Here is a 17763-nt window from a genome sequence, read left to right on the forward strand (position 1 = left end):
TACAGAGCATCAGAAAGGGCATATAATGATTATGTCTCTTGCAAAATCATTTAGCGACACAGTGAGTTAAGATATGAACCGTAGAGTTATCCTTGGACAGGAACAAACCATTCTCACTCGGACTGTGAGCCTTGCTTTTCTTTTGCCCTTGCTTACAGACCCTAAGTAGTTTACACAATAAACAGTTATTTCCACAGTAGAAATGGCCAACATGTCTAAGCCTCAAACACAGCCTGTTATTATGGTTAAGAATCGAGGTTGCCATTCTTCCAGATTTTCACAGCCACACAACTTTTTGACCCTGCTGATAGAAATGTCGGCATCAACATCATTTCTTTATCTCCTGAGAAAGGCACATCAGCTTGGGGAGGATTTATAAACTGATATCAGTGATATCAAGTAAGTACATTAAGTCAAAACCAGATTCAAATCCTGTCCTGTCACACTGAAGACAAGAGACGGGGGAGAAAAACTGCATGTACAAAGAAACCATCATTTCAAACCAATCTCGATACATTGCGATATGTTATCACTTGTCAAATGTCTCCACCATGTTGCTACTGAGTTTGACAGGCAGATTTTAAACTCTATATCCTGAACTGATGGGGAGTTCGCTGGCTCCCTCAGTTTCAAATGTTTAATGCAGAACTCCGTGTGGCATGACCTAGTTTTCTATCTCAGGCTACGTTGACCAACTACATAAAGGAAATTTGAACAGATAAATGTCAAGACGCAAACTATACCGAAAAGTAAAGAGAAAGCAAGTTGTCTCCTACCTATGGTTGTGATAACAGTACCAGCAAAGAAGAAAGAGCTTCCGAGGTCCCAGTGACTAACTTGATTGGAGCTGTTCCCTATAGGGACAATCCCTGCATTTACTGCTGCCACTATTTGCTGCAAGTTCAAAGAGAGACTCATCAGTACATGTCAGTCACACAGCGCATCCGACACCGCGGCTCCCACCCCGCCAATGGCAAATTACACAAAGGGGATTAAATCAAAGACTTTGATTTTTCTATTTAAGAAGTGTTAAGGGAGCAAAATTTTCCTCTGAATGATATAATAATATTGCTTAAATCCCAAGAGTTTCACATTTCACACCAAGTGAGTGGGTTGCCATGGTGCTTCTTATGGGGCACACACACAGCATCTCCACGACAGGTTTAACACCTGAGTACATCAGTGTTCTCTGGTAAACAGCATGGATTGGCTATAGGTTTAAATAACACACAATAGTTTCATTAACATGCTTATGATTTCAGATGTTAATGGTAAGACCCAAGACTGGGCTGTCTGTATGAGCTGAGAGCATATTTCAAAGGACCCAATGAAACAGACTAAGGTGAGAAGAAAAAGACCATGGTGACCGGATTTTAGGCTATGTCTGTCCTGTTAGATCCAGACGCCTTGACTTTCTAGAGAGTCTAGCAAATGCCTCAAGAATGAGAATTGTCTAAGGCCATCATAAGCAGTGTTCATGGGAACCATGGGCTTGTGTGCTATGTGTGTACACCGCATAAGAGGTAGACTGAAAGACAACATGGTAACCCCCTTGGAAGTGTCAATTATGTGGATGGCATCAGAAGAAAATGTGGAGCCAGAGAGCACCTGTGGTGGCCAGATGATGTGCTTGTTCGGGGGCTGGGGAGAGCTTTACAGCTTAGCTTTCAGATTTTAGAATGGGGAAGAGAGTCTTCTGATAGGTGAGGAAAAGGTCAAGACAACATGGCTTGTCTAAAGTGGATGGCATCGCAAGCAAAGGGAGAACAGAGTGCACAGGGCCCCACCTCCACCAGCCACTGGCTGAGGCAAGAGAGCGAGCAAGCAACCAAGACTGGGAGTGCAATCTCATTCACAGCTGCTCACAGTGGCAGGCCATCTCTAGATTAAGACGTGGTGCTTGTGTGCAAAATCAATGACATCACGTTGCTTTTATTTACTTTACAAGACATGTTAATTGTAAAAGCAAAATTAAGAAAGGAAGGAAAGAGTCTAAAAGAATGATAAGAAGATTCACTATTTCAGAGCACAGACACATCACTGTTAATGTACTGAGCTGTATACTCCTGATAGCTTTTTTATTATTTTTAATTTGAGACAGGGTCTTGATATGTAGCCCATGCTAGCCCTCTACTCTCAATATTTATGCCCAACATCCCAACTTGCTCTGATTACAGACATACACCAAAACTACTACATCTGGTTCAATATAATTTTTATATAGTTAGATATATAGTTAACATATAACCTATGTTAAATGTTGTATTCTCCATGTTTCTTTAATTATAACTTAGTAATGGCCAAAAATCGTGTGTATTGACTAACGCTAACTATTAGTAGCTTATTTAATAATGTCCGTACTCTTGTCCCTACTGGCTGTTTTGATACTTATCACCATCTAATACACATGACTCCTGCTGTAGTGAAATATGCTTCAGTATAAAATACTCTTGTGTGAATACATTTGTGTTTAAATACTCCTATTTCTAAGATTTCCTCTGGGGAGATCGCTAGAAATAAATTAGCCACATTAAAGATTATTAATATTTTATAATGCTGGATGGAAAATAGCCATTATCTATCCAGAAGATCCTATTTACGACTGTCGTTCAACACTATACAAAGGCGTAGCAATCATTCTAATATTAATAACATTTTATCTTCACTATGCTGATAATAAATGTTTAGAATATATGCTTTATTGTAAGTAACACTGAATACTAGTGTTTTATACATTACATTTCACAAACAAAAAGGGTTCACATGAAAACATGTGCACAGCATGCAATGAAGCTAGCTCTAAGACAGTTAATTCTGCTTGTCTGACTCTATGTTCTTAGTACAGATAATATAGCTTTTCCTTCATTATCAGTCTTTTAAAACATGCTCTGCTGAGAGGGTGGACCAAGCCTGTGATCCTGGCTACTCCAAGGGCTAAGCCAGGAGACTTAGGAATTCAAGGCTTGCCTGACCTATGAGTGAGTTCAAAGCCAGCCTGGGTAAGTTAGCAAGTCATTGTCTTAAAACTAAAAAAAAAGAAGGAGGAGGAGGGCAGGACAGGACAGGACAGACAGACAGATAGAACAGCTCTTACGCAGCACACACTGAGGCCTGGGTTCCATGACCAGCAGCAAGCACAAACAAAATTAAAAATAAAATTATGCTCTTTATAGTTTTATGTGAATGCTCATTTCCATGGGTCCAATATGTATAAAATATTAGCCATGCACAGTGATGCACACTTATATTTCCAAGCAGAGGCAGGGGGACTGAGAGCTCAAGGCTGGGCTATATAGAAAGACCTTGGCTCTTGTCCTTTCATGTTGCTTCATGCTAGTCTCTCTCTTCCTCTCTCCTCTCTCTCTTCCTCCCTCTCCTTCATTTTCTTTCACTCCCTATTTTTCTCTCTTCCCCCTTCTCTCTTTTGCATAGATTCTCAGCACACACAAAGCAAACACTGACATATTTAAAATACATGAAATCTACAAAAAGGAAAGTTAACAGTCTAAACTCAGTATGGTGACCACAGCTCAAGTCTTTACTGCATCTCAGGTGACACGCCTGGGGTGTTGGTCCACATTCCACAGAGACCTATATGATTACTTTTAGAGAATTTACTCTTTTCTGATTTAAATAAAAAAATGATTCACCACTCTTTAATATACAAATATATATTTCCCATCTTTTGAGTTCTTGAGTTTTTTATCTCAGAATCTTTTTGTAGTCTCATCACTTACTGAAGAAATCAGTAAGCTTTTATTTTATATATTTAAATTATAAATATTGATTTCTTTTTAACCTCAACATGTAGTAAGAAGGGAAGCAGCTTTATAATTTTATAAGTATCTTTAGTATCTCACTCAATACAAGAAAGCAAGATCCTAATACATGCTTCCACAGTCAGCCTGTTGGGATAGCCCACCACATAGTCTCCAGAAAACTGTACTGTACATGAGAACACAAAACACTTTCATGACACTAAGAAAACTGCTTAGGGGGCTAGAAAGATAGCTCAGTGGTTAAGACCATATAAGGCTCTTGCAGAGGACCGGGGTTTAGTTTACAGTTGCATAGGATGTCTCACAACTTCCTGTAACTCCTGCGCAAAAGATCTAACACCCGCTGCTGGCCTCCTCATGCACCTGTACCCATATGCACAATACTCACACACAGACACATAATCAAATTCTTTAAAAAGTGAACAGAGATTGATTTGAGCTTGTCATAGCTCTGAGAACATCCTGGAACCAAGCTGGAGAACCAGTGCTTAGCACTGAACTCATTATTGCGTGTGTGTGTGTGTGTGTGTGTGTGTGTGTGTGTGTGTGTGTGTGTGTGTGTGTGTGTGTGTGTGTGTGTGTGTGTTCTCAATTTTGTTTTCTACCTTGGGAAAAGTTTGTTTCTACATTATGGTTTTTTTTTAATCTTATGTTTTTCAATAGCCATCCTTTATTTCATCTTTTTATCAGAAGTTCCACAGCTAATAAGAACAATAAAATTAGTGTTTTCCCCGTACAAAATTCTCAACAAATAAGAGAATTGTACCATCACATACATTAAGTATTCGTAAGCAAATATCATTTAAATATTTTATGAGAACAAGTTTTAAAATATATAAATAAAGCTTCAAAAACTATTTTTGGTAAGCAAGGGCTGGAGAGATGACTCAGTGGCTAGTTGCAGAGGACAGTGGTTCAGTTCCCAGGACCCATGGCCAGAGGCTCACAGCCTCCTGTGACTCCAACTCCAGGCCGTCAGATGTGTCCTTCTGCACCCCCCAGGCTCTTGCACTCACATATTCACACACCCCAAAATCAATAATAAAATTTAAAAGATGTTTTGTAAGCAAAATCTTATGAAAGGGTACACAGGCTCCTGCTGGGCAGGTCAGTGACTGACACAAATGTGACGGTCCTAGAACATTTCCGGCACATCTCTTGGCTGCTACAAAAGGCCTGGAAATAGGTGACTACGCTTTGCACCAATGCTGGGGGTCATCTTCAGAGTGAACCCATGGCAGAAACTATCCACCTCTGGGGGGGCACCATTTCCCCCTCAGCTGAGCTAAACAGGTCTTTGAAAGTATTTTCACATAGGAATCACAACACAGAGTATATAGCAAGTACATAAATAAACATGATTCTAACTAAACAGAAATCAAACAAACAGTGATTGCTTTGTATGCTCTTGACTCTAGTGAGTTCCTAGGCTGTGTAGCTTAAAACCAGCAAGATGCCGAGACTGGAGAGATTGCTCTGCTCTTCTAGAAGACCTGGGTTCCGTTCCCAGCACCCATATGATGGTTCACAACCATCTGTAACTCAAGCCCCAGGGGACCCAACTCCCTCTTCTGGCCTCCTCCCACACTAGGCATGCACGCAGTACAGATAAGCATGCAGGCAAAACACCCAGGCCCATTAAAATAAAAAAGCCAAGACATCATAGATATGAAAGGATTGCTGCTGCTACTGGTGTCCTACGGCGGTGTCTCTTGTAGCCCAAACTACATTTGTTATGTACTGAGATTGGCCTTGAACCTCTACTTCCCCTGCCTCCACCTCCCCCACCCCACCCCCAAATATTAGGATTATAACTAAAGTGACTTTTTAGAATGACCGTGTCCTAGCATGTTATTCTGAAGGGACAACCTCACTGTCACTAGCCATGGGGTCACACTGACTCCTGAGCTCACAGCCCTATAGGCGCAGACATGAGACCTGCTTGCAACACCCAGGGAAACACTTACAGTGAGAATGAGGAAAGAAGATTTTTTTTAAAGAATATAGCTGCATCTGAGTTATATTTTTATATTTTAGAGACATTTCCTTCAACACGCCCATTTATTCAGAGAACAAGTGCCAGTCTGTCATGCGAATCGATGAAGTACCAGCCCTGTGAAAACACAGGCAAGACAATACTGGTGAGGGAGGTGAGGTCAGGTGACTTTAGATTCACCCAGGGACTATGGCAAGCTAGTCCCTGCAGCAGTTGACTGAGCAGGGCCTTTGAAGCCCATCCTATTTCGTCTTGTTCCTTTCCATGTCTGCTATAAGGTAAATACAAGAGACACAGAGCCGTGCTATAAGCAGAAGTGGGGGCCGCTGCCCATATCAGGGCTGTAAATCCCCACTACAGGGCTGCGACTTGCTGCCTGTGAGAACTGCTCCTGAGAGAACTAAACACCCAGCAGGTGGGTTTGCCAGGAGGGCTTCCCAACAACTCCTGAGAGTCCAGTCTTCTGGCTTGCTACAAGCCTCTTGGTCAGGAGCCCCAGGATTCTGGTGCCTTCTAGGCGCTGACAAGAGTCTCCACACCTGCGACTATGTTCTCAGTCAGGTAAAAAGGGAACTCACTAACTGCCTTCAGGACAACGCTTTTTAAGTGTGCATGTTTGTGACTAAAGTGACAGGACTGCTTGGTGGGTGACAGAAATTCACTTTTCAGGAGCTGGAGCATTGGCTCAGTCAGTGAAGAGCTTGCCGGGTGAGCACAGAACACTAAAAGGCTAGCTATGGCCGCAGATGCCCATAAGCTTGGATCTGGGGAGACAAGAGGACCGCAGGGGGTCACTGCCCAGGCATTCTTGTTGAAATCACTGAACTTCAGGTAGGACCCAATGTTGACCTCTGGCCTCCACATGGATGCACACACACACACACACAGGTGTGCATGCACAAATGCACACATGCACACACACACATGAACATATAAGCTTTAAAAACTTCACTTTTCTACTAAGACCAAGTCTTGTGAAATATGAATTGACACTGGTAATTTTTAAGTGGGCTGACCTGTCTGGCTGAAGATGAAGAGAACACAATAGCACATGTACTTACCCTAAGACATTGTTCTGTGCCAGGCTAATCAAGAACAGTCTCCCAAGCTTGAGCCCCACAAACAGAAACTGACAACCGCCATGGATTTCTACTGACATTTGTGGCTCAGTTCACAGACAGAATGTGCACAAGAGGCTACGGATACAGGTCAACTGGTAGAGCAACTGCCTAGCATGCATGAAGCTCGGGTTCCATCCCCAGCACCTCATGAATGTGGTGTTAGGTCTGGGGTGTGGTCGTGCACACCGGGTATGCTAGCACTCAGGAGGCAGAGGCTGATATACCTGAGATTATCTCAAGAAAACAAATAAATAAGAGAAAAAAATCTAAAGGGTGTGTTCCATGAAAAAGAAGTTGAGCACATGGCTCTAGTCCAGACACTTAGTTTAAGGAATGATGGGGGAATTTCGTCATAAAGGTAATGATAAAATCTTGGTCTCTGTGACAATGCTCGCTTTAGAATCTATGTGCCTGAGTTACACTGTGGCTGCATTCATTCTTGAACTGTAAAAAGTTCATGCAGCAATGCCATCTGGCATGTCAGAACCCTACCTGGCATTGACCTCAAACATGGGTGAGACGCGTCTCTACTCCGTATGCATGGGTTAGCACATCCTTAGAGTCCAGGGGAAAACTGCCAGTCAGAAACATGCTCCGCTGAGTGTGACAGCAAGGAAGGACTCTTCATGTTACAATGCTCCTAAAGTGGCTCTTCTTTGAAAAGACCTGAAGAGTGTATTGTCTTTAAATTGGTCCTACTGTAAATTTAAAAATAAAAATGCTTTCCAAATCTGTTTGTGCTTTGGGGGGGGGGGGGCATGGGTATGCCTGTGTTGTGGGTGCGCCTTGCTATGCCCACACATGCAGAAGTCAGAGAAGGTCCTGGGGTCGTGCATCACTACCCACCTCTTTCTGTTGAGACAGGGTCTCTCACTGAACCTGGAGCTCACCACCTTGGGGCGAGGCTGGTGGCCAGGCCCAGAGATGCTCCCATCTCCACCCCACACAGCTCTGCAGTTAGAGGCTGCAGGGCTGCGCTCAGCTCTTACATGGGTATTGGGGATTCAAACTCGGGCCCTTGAACTTGCTCAACAAGTGTTCTTACCCGCTGAGCCCTTTCTCCAGGCCCTGACTGACTTCCTGTTCTCCCGCCACTCAGACTGCGTTTCCCTCAGCACAGCGCAGACTGTCCTGAATGCTTCCTACAAATCCCTCCTGCAAGCGTCATAATTAGTATGTCACCTAACTAGCACCACACCTAAAATCCTCAAAGTAGGGCTGGGATAATTATTTAAACACTTTTAAAAAACCTTTAAAACATTTTATTTATGTGTATTGTGTGTCCCTGTGTGAGTTTATGTGCAACATTTGCACACTGATGTCCATGGAGGCCAGGGAAGGTTTTGGATCCCTGGAACTGGGATTGCAGGCAGTGTGAGCCACATAGTGTGGGTGCTGAGAACCCACGTCCTCTACGAGAGCTGTACACCCTATTAACCACTGAGCCCTCCTGGTCTCTCCAGCCCCAATCTGAGCATCTTAGATGAAAGCGCCTGTGCCCGCTTGTTAGTAAGGTGCTAACTTCTTAGTTTGCATCAATGATGCAGAGACTAGTTTCAGCAGACACTTGTCTTAACTGAGTCTTCAGGAATAGTCTCGTTTGCGCCTTCTTGTTAAAAAGGATATTATTTCTGAGAACTTGCTACAGTGTAAAACCATTCGTACCGGCTACAGTCCCTTAAAGAACAGAAGCACTCTCCCGCCAGATCTCTGTAATGTGTAATTATAGAATTTTATGTGTAGCCACTTCCTCATGGGGCAACCATTTCCACCTTAAGAGCTTTGTCTTTAAAAGAGACCAAGTTACACATTTATAGTACCACATCTAGCCGTTTCGGCCACACAAGCAATGCTGCTTGGAAAGCCTTGACGGAAACAGATGACACGTGTACCGTGCACAACTTAGTGAGAGGATAACGCTGGGAACCACTGTTGGCTCCTCAGCATCCACCTCGTCTTCCCCTGTGGCTCCATGTCAACATAATGACAGCCTGGTTCTAGACGATGGTAGTTATTTTGAAGTTTTTCATGAACAGAATTATTTCATACAATGCAGTTTAATTATAGTCTTTCCCCTCTTGCAACTCCCCTCAGATTCTATGCCCTACTTCACCAAACTTGATGAGGTTTTTTCTTCCCCCCCAAAAGCAAAGAAAATGAATAACAACAACAAATCTTAACAAGACAAAAACAAACAAACAAAATGAAGTTAAAAATCCATTAAACACACACACACACACACCCCAACATGGAGTCTGTTTGTGTTGGCCAGCTACCTCTGGGCATGGAGCCTGCCTTGGAGTGTAGATGATGTACCCTGACACTCCACTGAGGAAAGCTGACCTTCTCTCACCCCACAGGCGTCAGCTACACAGAACTTCTTGGTTAGGGCTTTGTGTTCTCTTTCCCTCCCCCTTCTCCATGCTGTGACACTGTTTGCTCTGGACTCACACAGGCCGTGTGTGTGTGTGTGTGTGTGTGTGTGTGTGTGTGTGTGTGTGTGTGTGTGTGTGTTGTCAGTCTCTGCTGTGCATCCTGGTGTGGCAAAGACACCCTTTCCTTGGAGTCATCCACCACCTCTCGCTTTTTTTGTTAATGGTCATGTTTAAAATTTAGATCAAATATCTTTTCTAAGACTTATTTTTTTATGAGTGTGAGTGTTTTGCCTGTTCGTATTCAAGTGTATTGAGTGTGACCCTGGTGTCCTCAGAGGCCAGAAGGGGGTCCTAGAGCTCCTGGAACTGTAATTAAGGAAAGTTGTAAGCCACCTTGTGAATGATGAAAGCCAAACCTGGGTCCTCTGCAAAAGAAACAAGGGCTCTTACCGCTGAGCCTTCTCTCAGCACCCCGCAACCCATCTCTTCTTCACACTGGTTCACTCTGACTCCCCTGAATACAAAGGCCAATGACCTGATTTTGCTTAGAACTCTTCAGAGTGCTGCAAGGAAGCAGGTGAAGCTACGTCTCCATGCCACTGCTCTGGACACAGCCACTCCAAGCCCCACCCATCACACCACTGAGAATGTCGCAGGAGCCAGACCTGTATTCTCCCTTTGTCCTTTCATGATATTCTGTGATTTCATTTAAGGCATGGGCATCCTGAGTGAGGGTATCTTTCCATAAAAGTAGTCAACACACTGAAGATTCTCCAGGGAAGCAGGCAGGACCAGAGCGCTCCTCATCACACTGAAAATCCACCAGGGGAGCAGACAGCATCTTGACACAACACGGCACTAGCAACACATTCTTTAGGAATAGTCTAGGTGTGAACTGGCTGTCTCAGCAATAGAGCTGCATCTGTGCTAAAGACTCTATGAAGCTGACTAGTTCTTGACCGCGCGAACAGTTGGAATGTTGCCGATCCTGAGTCAAGTTGTCTTGGGCTGTCTTTGGTCCCTCTGGCAGCCATTTATTGCTAACCTCTGTGTCTAAGCCCATGTCATTTCAACTACTGGCCAAAAGGCCTTTGGAATGTATCCACTTAGCACACCACCAGCCCCCACCAATCCAAAAACTAAAGAATTTTCAGATAATACCAGAGACCTTTACATTAAGTTTCCCTGTTTTGTTTTAAGCTGCCTACCTGATGATCTCATGACTTTCCTTTGTTCTATAACTATCTAAAAATTATAAAAGCTACTTCCACTTCAGAGTATGTTATCTGAGGAAGCTGCCAGTGAGCATGCATATATGATTCTAGAATATGCTCTCTCTTATTCCCTTTGAGATGTGAGCTGAGCATCATTCATATTGCTAACAGTAAGTTGGTTAAATGATACAGCGTTACTAACATTTGAATATCTGTGGCATGAAGATGACAACTTAATACTGACATACAATAGAACAGAAAAGGCATTTCAACGTGCAGAGTGGAATAACCCAACGCATGCCACTGCAGTGTGATGTCCGTTACTGCAGTATTAAAGCTAGTTCAAGTTAAATTTCATGTCACTAGGAATGCTATCTCCTAAAAATTCTGACTGACTGATGAGTTCTGGTTGGAAACTCAAAAATGTGTCCAGTGTTTGCACATACCTGACAAATCTTGAATCATTAGGCATTTGAGACAATTGTCCATCTTAAAATTGTATACTTATGACTTGACACCAAAAGTTCCATTTTAATTCATATATGGTAGACATGTGTTTGTAGTTCACTATATGAAGCTTTGTTGTCCAGAAGTTGCATGGCCATGTGGGCCTGGCCCTTTTCTGGCTCTTCCACCTTAAATCCCAGAGGAAAATGAGGTACATACATAATTTTGAAAAGAAATGGAAATGCCAGTGTGGTGTCCCACAATCAAATTATCTGCTCAGGTCTACTGATGAGCACGACACTTTCTAAATCTACATCAATTGTCTTTCTCTTTTATAAAATACAGTTATGATTTTGTGTAAATATAAACAGAATCACGTTTGCATTCAAATACAAAACATAGCAGATTAAGTCATACTATACTTTGAAACTAGAAAAATGTGCATCATCAAGGTTTCTTCAGGCTGTATTTTGTAAGAAGGGTAATATAAATAATATTCTAATTTATTGATCACTATTAAAAATTTTGAGCTAAAATATACTTCATATTTTGTTGTTAAAATGGGCTTTTCAGGAAGACATGCCCATATTCAACTCTTTTATTTAAATGAAACCCTCGCCTCTAACTTGAGAAGAACAGCCTCTGCTACAGGAAGAGGATTCTGCACGGCGGACTTATAAGCTCCACCTTGGGCTACAGTCTCACATCTTCTCCCTCTATTTAGGGATTGTGCATTTGCAGGTCAAAACTATTTTCATGCTCACTAGTGAGGCACACAGCTTGCTTATCACTCTCTACAAAGTGTAAGTTGAATTCCTATTGGTAGAAACAAAACTTTAAAACCCAAATTAGGCTGGGGTGGGTACCATCAAAGGAAGAAAGAAACAGTTACCTAGCTGGGCAATCGTGCTGGCTTTTCTGTGCATATGCACTTAAAATTTTTAATCATAGAACTAAATTGAGCTGACTGCGTGTTTAAAATACAATGATGGGCTATAGCCATACCACCCTGAATGCCCCGATCTCAGAAGCTGAGCAGGGCGGGGCCTGGTTAATGCTTGGAGGGAAGAGATTTGAATGCTGAAAACAAAAACAAAACAAACAAACAAAAACCCTCCTAGTCCCTAAGGCAGAGTGGGATTTGCAACACGCACATTTTTATTCATTAGTATCCATGGCTCTTGTCTTTCTTCACCTGTTGTCATAAAACATAAGCATTTTGAACTCTTTAGAGCTACTCCTCTTTAGATATTAAAAAAAAAAAAACCTTATGTGTAGGAGTAATTTCCCTGCATATATGTTTGCGTACCACACACATATACCTGGTGCCCACAGAGGCCAGAAAAGAGCATCAGCTTCCTGCAGTGATGCGAATTGAAGCCAGATACACTGGAATAGCAGCCAGTGCTCTTAACTTCTGAGTCATCTCACGAGCCCCAACCCCTTTTGTTGGGACAGTATCTCACTGTGTACCTCTGGCTGCCCCGGAACTCACTCTGTACACCAGGGTAGCCTCGAACTCACAGGGTTCTACCTGCCTCTGCTTCTGGAGAGCTTGGATTCCCCGAGTGAGGCAGCCATTTTGATGCTGTTGGTATCTCCCAGTTAGCAGCAGTAATATATATATACTCTGGATATACGCAGATACATTGATTCAATTGGTACCTGAGTACCAGGGGTGGATGGAAATGCTACTATTTATAAAACAAGGGCTGAACTTGAAGCACTCAACAAAAGGAGCACAATGTAGCCAGAGAGAGAAAGTGTGCCCAAGTGCTTGCAAACCGGAAGGAGTCAGAAGTGTACACAGGAAGCACAGAGGAGTCAGGGGCACCTGCAAACCAGAAGGAGTCAGAAGGGCACACAGGAAGCACAGAGGAGGCAGGGGCACCTGGTGTGCGTTCTCCACTCAGCCCAGATGCCAGATCGCTGTGAGGATCATAATGTTTATGGAAATATAAACGTTATCTTCCTGGCCACCTTCCAATCCTGTCTGTGTGTGCTGAGGTTAACAAAAGAAAGGGAAATATGGAGAGAGGGAGGAGTAGAACAAGGGAATGGAAAACCAAAGGACATGCAGAAGGAATGCAGCTAGAGGCCATCCTAACAACAAGGAAGAAACAGTCCTAGAAGAAACAGGGCAAGCTCAGCCACATACTGAGGGAGAAGATTTCTTTAAAACACTGTCTTCAAAATAGGACAAGCAGGAAAATAAGACTGGGTGGCAGCAGCTAAGAACATATTTCCAAACTATTTTGCCTACAGGGTGCTGCAATAACCAACGCATATGATGTGCATGTTACAGCTCTCAAGTGTAGGTTTTTAAACTGATAAAATATAAATTAATTAATTAATTAATTAATTAGCTAAGCCAGGTGTGGTGACATGCCTGTGATCCCAATGCTTAGGGGGTGGAGACAGGATTCTCAATTAAAGGCCAACATCCAGCTACATCATAAACCCCAGGCTCACTGGGCTACGTGAAACCCGGTCCCAAAATAAAGTAAAGGGGGCAAGAGTTAGTTATTAGTCTAACATATGGCAAGGAGTCTTCACTTGGCCAGCTAAGTACACGCACAGCCTTCTGCATTAGGAAGATTATATTTGCTTTTTCCAATAGAAAGTCACTGACATCTGCCCACTAAACTATCTAATACCTTGATGTGTACATCCATAACTATCTAATAAACTATCTAATAAACTATCTAATACCTTGATGTGTACATCCATAACAGCAATGCTTAAGCAAAAGGGCTGCCCAGGACCCATATAAAGCTGTCAAGGGGAGTACTTAAAGAATTTATTCACATTTCTGCCAAACAGTGACTGACTGTTTCTAATGTATAAACAAATGGCTTTCTCCTGTCCTTCTTAAACACTTGACTCAAAGGTCACAGCGGACACGGGGAATCTGAGCTGTGCGCATACCCACAGATGACAAGTAACAAGGGAACTTGTTAGCAAAACCTATATTTAATCAACAAAATCCCTACAAGCCAAATTAGTAATCAGTAACAGCAAGCTCTAGGAAGAAAACCATGCGAGTACTGACAAGCAGGTCTTGTTTGAGGCCAGCGAGAGCATCTCATCTCAGTGGCACCGCAGCTGGGCTGACTCACAGCTCTGAGTCACCAAGCCTCTGTGCATTCAGACCCCAGGTACGCTTCCTCTTAACACACCAAAGAGGAGTTTCCTGGTGACTCGCTAACGCTGTGCGGAGCAGCACAGGGAGCCTTGGGAACCCCTTCAATGTGCTTCCATTTCCTGGCTCAGTGTCGCAGACGCGAGGCAGCAAAGGTATACACAAGTGGTGGCATGCCCTAGCACTGTCACTGCCACTCGTCTCAGCCCTTAGTTTCTCTCCAGACTTCCTGCCTTTCTCTAACACACACCCAGCCAGGCACCCTTCATGAAAGCACTAAATGGGTGTGCTCTCTCTTTCACGCACATGCATGCACACACAAACACACACACACACACGCACAGACATGCATGCACACACATGCACACATATGCATGCACACACGTACACACACATACATGCACACACAAACACACACATGCATGCACACACAAACACACACACATGCACACACGCGCGCACACACATACACACACATGTACACACATGCACACACATGTACACACATGCATGCACACATACACACGCATGCATACACGGGATATGAGAGTAAAAGGGGGACTCACTGAGAAGAGGGGGATCGGCAGAAGAAGGAAGGGAAGCAGAGAAACAATGACAGACGAACACATACTTTCACCCTATCCTATCCTATGCACAGCCTATGCACTGCACACACTCCATATACACAAAATGGTAACTAGGAAGCCCATTGTCATGCATAACTAACATTTGCCAATTGAAAACATTTCTTAAAATAAGAATTTTATTTTGTGGAGAGACATGGACATAACAGAACTTCAAGGCCACTGGAACAGCTACTCTTGTCACCTGTCCAGGAGTTGTCACACAAACCTGCAATTAAACCCTTCCCTCAGGCGGCACGCAGGCCGACAGGAGAGTGTCACCCTACAGCCATCAGGACAGCAAATGCACCTGACACTGTGCACTGTACATTAGTCACTCCCTCACACCTGTCCATCCTTAGTCACATAATGGCACCAAGCCCAAGAGCATTTCAGAGCACAGTGACCCAGTGAAGAGAGGATGTCACACAGGACCCAGTGCTCCTCTCTGCCAGTGCTCCTCTCTGCTGCAGGGTGGGGTATGGAAATCCCCTCACTAAAGCCCTTGAGAGAGAGACTTTATACACCAGCCTTCCCCAGGCATTCCAGCAGCCTTATCCCACCCCGTCACCCCAGAACCTAACAGTCTTCTCGTGCTGGTGAGACAGGAGACAAATACAGGTATTAAAACTGCACGTCTTGGCTTGGCTTGGCCCTCAGCAGTTAATCACCTCTCACTAACAAACAGGCCTTCATCCACAGGCTGTTGCCCCTAACAGATCCCTTAGCACCCCACTTCTCCAGTGTTCTAAGTTATAAATGGACAACCTTCCCTCACCCCCAAAGTGGAGAAGATGTTAACGATTGGGTTTTTTTTTTTTTTTTTCTCTTACCCTTTCGATTTCTGGAGTCCAGAACTCTGGTGGCCTTTAAAATTCTTGCTTAGTCATTCTGTTCTCTGTACCCCAAAGCTTGTCATCTCCAAGAGCTGACTATGGAGTGCTGGGGTCCACACTGATATTCAAATCTACATCAAAATATTTAAATTCCTTGATCTCCTGACCAGCCACTTTAACTACCACAGACAGTGACTACCACAGATTTATTTTCTAAGACACCTAAAATGATTTGAAATTGTCTTCTATATTTCTATTCATAAATATACATTCTGTTTCAATAATGATGATGATGATGATGATAACAACAACAACAATAATAATAATAAATTGTCACCTGAGTTGATCATGGCTTTCCAGTCCTAAACCTGAAGGGAAGGTGACATGAGCAAGACTGTGGACCAAGAAGAGCCCCTCCCCCACCTTCATCCACATCTTTTCATCCTCTCACTCATATCTGATTTCAACAAACACATCCGTTCTCTTTGTGAGAAGGCAGGGACTGTGTAAGAGTCTCCTGTACCCTGGGAAGCCATGAAACTTGATGAATCAAAGAAGAAAATTAGCAAGAAAGTTCACAGTGCTTGCTTGTTATGGTCCACCAAACACAGCCCCTAGTCCAGAGAAAATCTTTCGTTTCCCTTCTGCTCCATGGGCAGAGAGAGGAGGGACTCAAGTGTATGCTGAGATGGCAATTTTTCCAGGGCTGACCAAAGAGCTGGTTTCTGTCACATATAAGGCAGAGTATAAAAGTCTGGATAAAACTGAGAATTGGGGGAGGGGAAGCCTCATGTAATCCCACAGACAGACACGAGAGGGCGTAAGAGACTAGAAGCTATGGTTGGGGAGGTGAGTCGTTTCTAGTTAATAATTTATAGTGAAGGGCATCCACTGCTATCTCAGGAGCTCTGGCTGAGTAGAGAAAGTCTGCTCATGAGAGAATGAGGGGGGGTCTGAGAGAACTTGGGGTATAAAGACTTTTTTTTCAATTGTGTAGGGGCCATCATTAAAGTTACAAAACACATAAAGAAAGCGGGAAACATGACCCAATCAAAAGTAATAGAACTATAAATAACCAGATGTGAATGCTCAAGAAACAGTTGGATACCAATAAAGATAAAGAACCAAAACCATTAACAAAAAGCTGTTTAATGAGATCGTGGGAAACAGAAATTAAGAGAAGATATCAACAAAAAGCTGTAAGGCTATGTCAACAGGAAGAGACAGAGCTGAGGAGCTCGCTGGAGATGTCCCACGGCATGAGCTCAAGCCAGCGTGTATGCTATTATCCAGTCAGAGAAGGAAGAGAGAAAGAAGGGAAGAAAATAGCAGACCTTGAAGCTCTGTGAGACACTGTCAACTGGAGGGATCGATGCAACATACAGAGGCCTTTCATAAAACATGACAATATCTTAAAAGGTCAAAGAGCTTTTCCACTAAAATCAGGAACAAGGCAAGGAGACCCATGCTCACCAGCTGTATCCAAATAGTACTAGAAATCCTAGCTACACAAATCAGGGGAGAGAAAGAAAATAAACACCCAAATCAAATCAGAAGTGGGGAAGCTACCTTTGTTGGTTAATTACATCATCTCTTTTTTCAATTTTTTTTTATTATTTATTAATTCATTCATATTACAACTCAATAGTTATCCTTTCCCTTGTATCCTCCCATTCCTCCCTCCCTCCCACTTTCCCCCTACTCCCCTCCCCTATGACTGTGACTGAGGGGGACTTCATCCCCCTGTATATGATCATAGGGTATAAAGTCTCTTCTTGGTAGCCTGCTATCCTTCTCCTGGGTGCCACCAATCCTCCCCATGAAGGGGACATGGTCAAATATGGGGCACCAAAGTTCATGTGAAAGTCAGTCCCCACTCTTCACTTATCTGTGAAGAATGTCCTGTCCATTGGCTAGATCTAGGTAGGGGTTCGAAGTTTACTGCACATATTGTCCTTGGTTGGTGCCATAGTTTGAGCAGAACCCCTGGGCCCAGATCTTCCCATCATAATGTTCTTCTTGTAGGTTTCTGGGACCCTCTGGATCCTTCTATTTCCCCATTCTCCCATACTTCTCTCTCCTATAGTCCCAATAGGATGTCCTTACATCTATCCCACTTTCCTGGTAGGTGAAGACTTTCATGGGACTTGCCCCTTGGGCTAGTGTCCAGTTTTAAGTGAGTATATACTATTTGAGACTTTCTGCTTCTGGGTTAACTCACTCATTGTGA

General features: G+C 43.3%; 1 protein-coding gene across 3 annotated transcripts in view; it reads right to left on the reverse strand.

Annotated features, from left to right (window-relative positions):
* Positions 1 to 17763, reverse strand: part of Kcnk2 (potassium two pore domain channel subfamily K member 2) — a 151983-nt gene that overhangs the window by 80574 nt on the left and 53646 nt on the right. The window contains exon 3 of one of the 3 annotated variants that reach the window (XM_051148120.1): positions 777 to 894. The exons of the other annotated variants lie outside the window; for them this stretch is intronic. Coding sequence (XP_051004077.1) covers positions 777 to 894 — 118 coding nt within the window. The remainder of the gene's footprint in view (positions 1 to 776; positions 895 to 17763) is intronic. 3 annotated transcript variants of the gene reach the window in all.

Source organism: Acomys russatus, chromosome 6 (assembly GCF_903995435.1).
Source record: "Acomys russatus chromosome 6, mAcoRus1.1, whole genome shotgun sequence".
Classification (NCBI taxonomy): domain Eukaryota; kingdom Metazoa; phylum Chordata; class Mammalia; order Rodentia; family Muridae; genus Acomys; species Acomys russatus.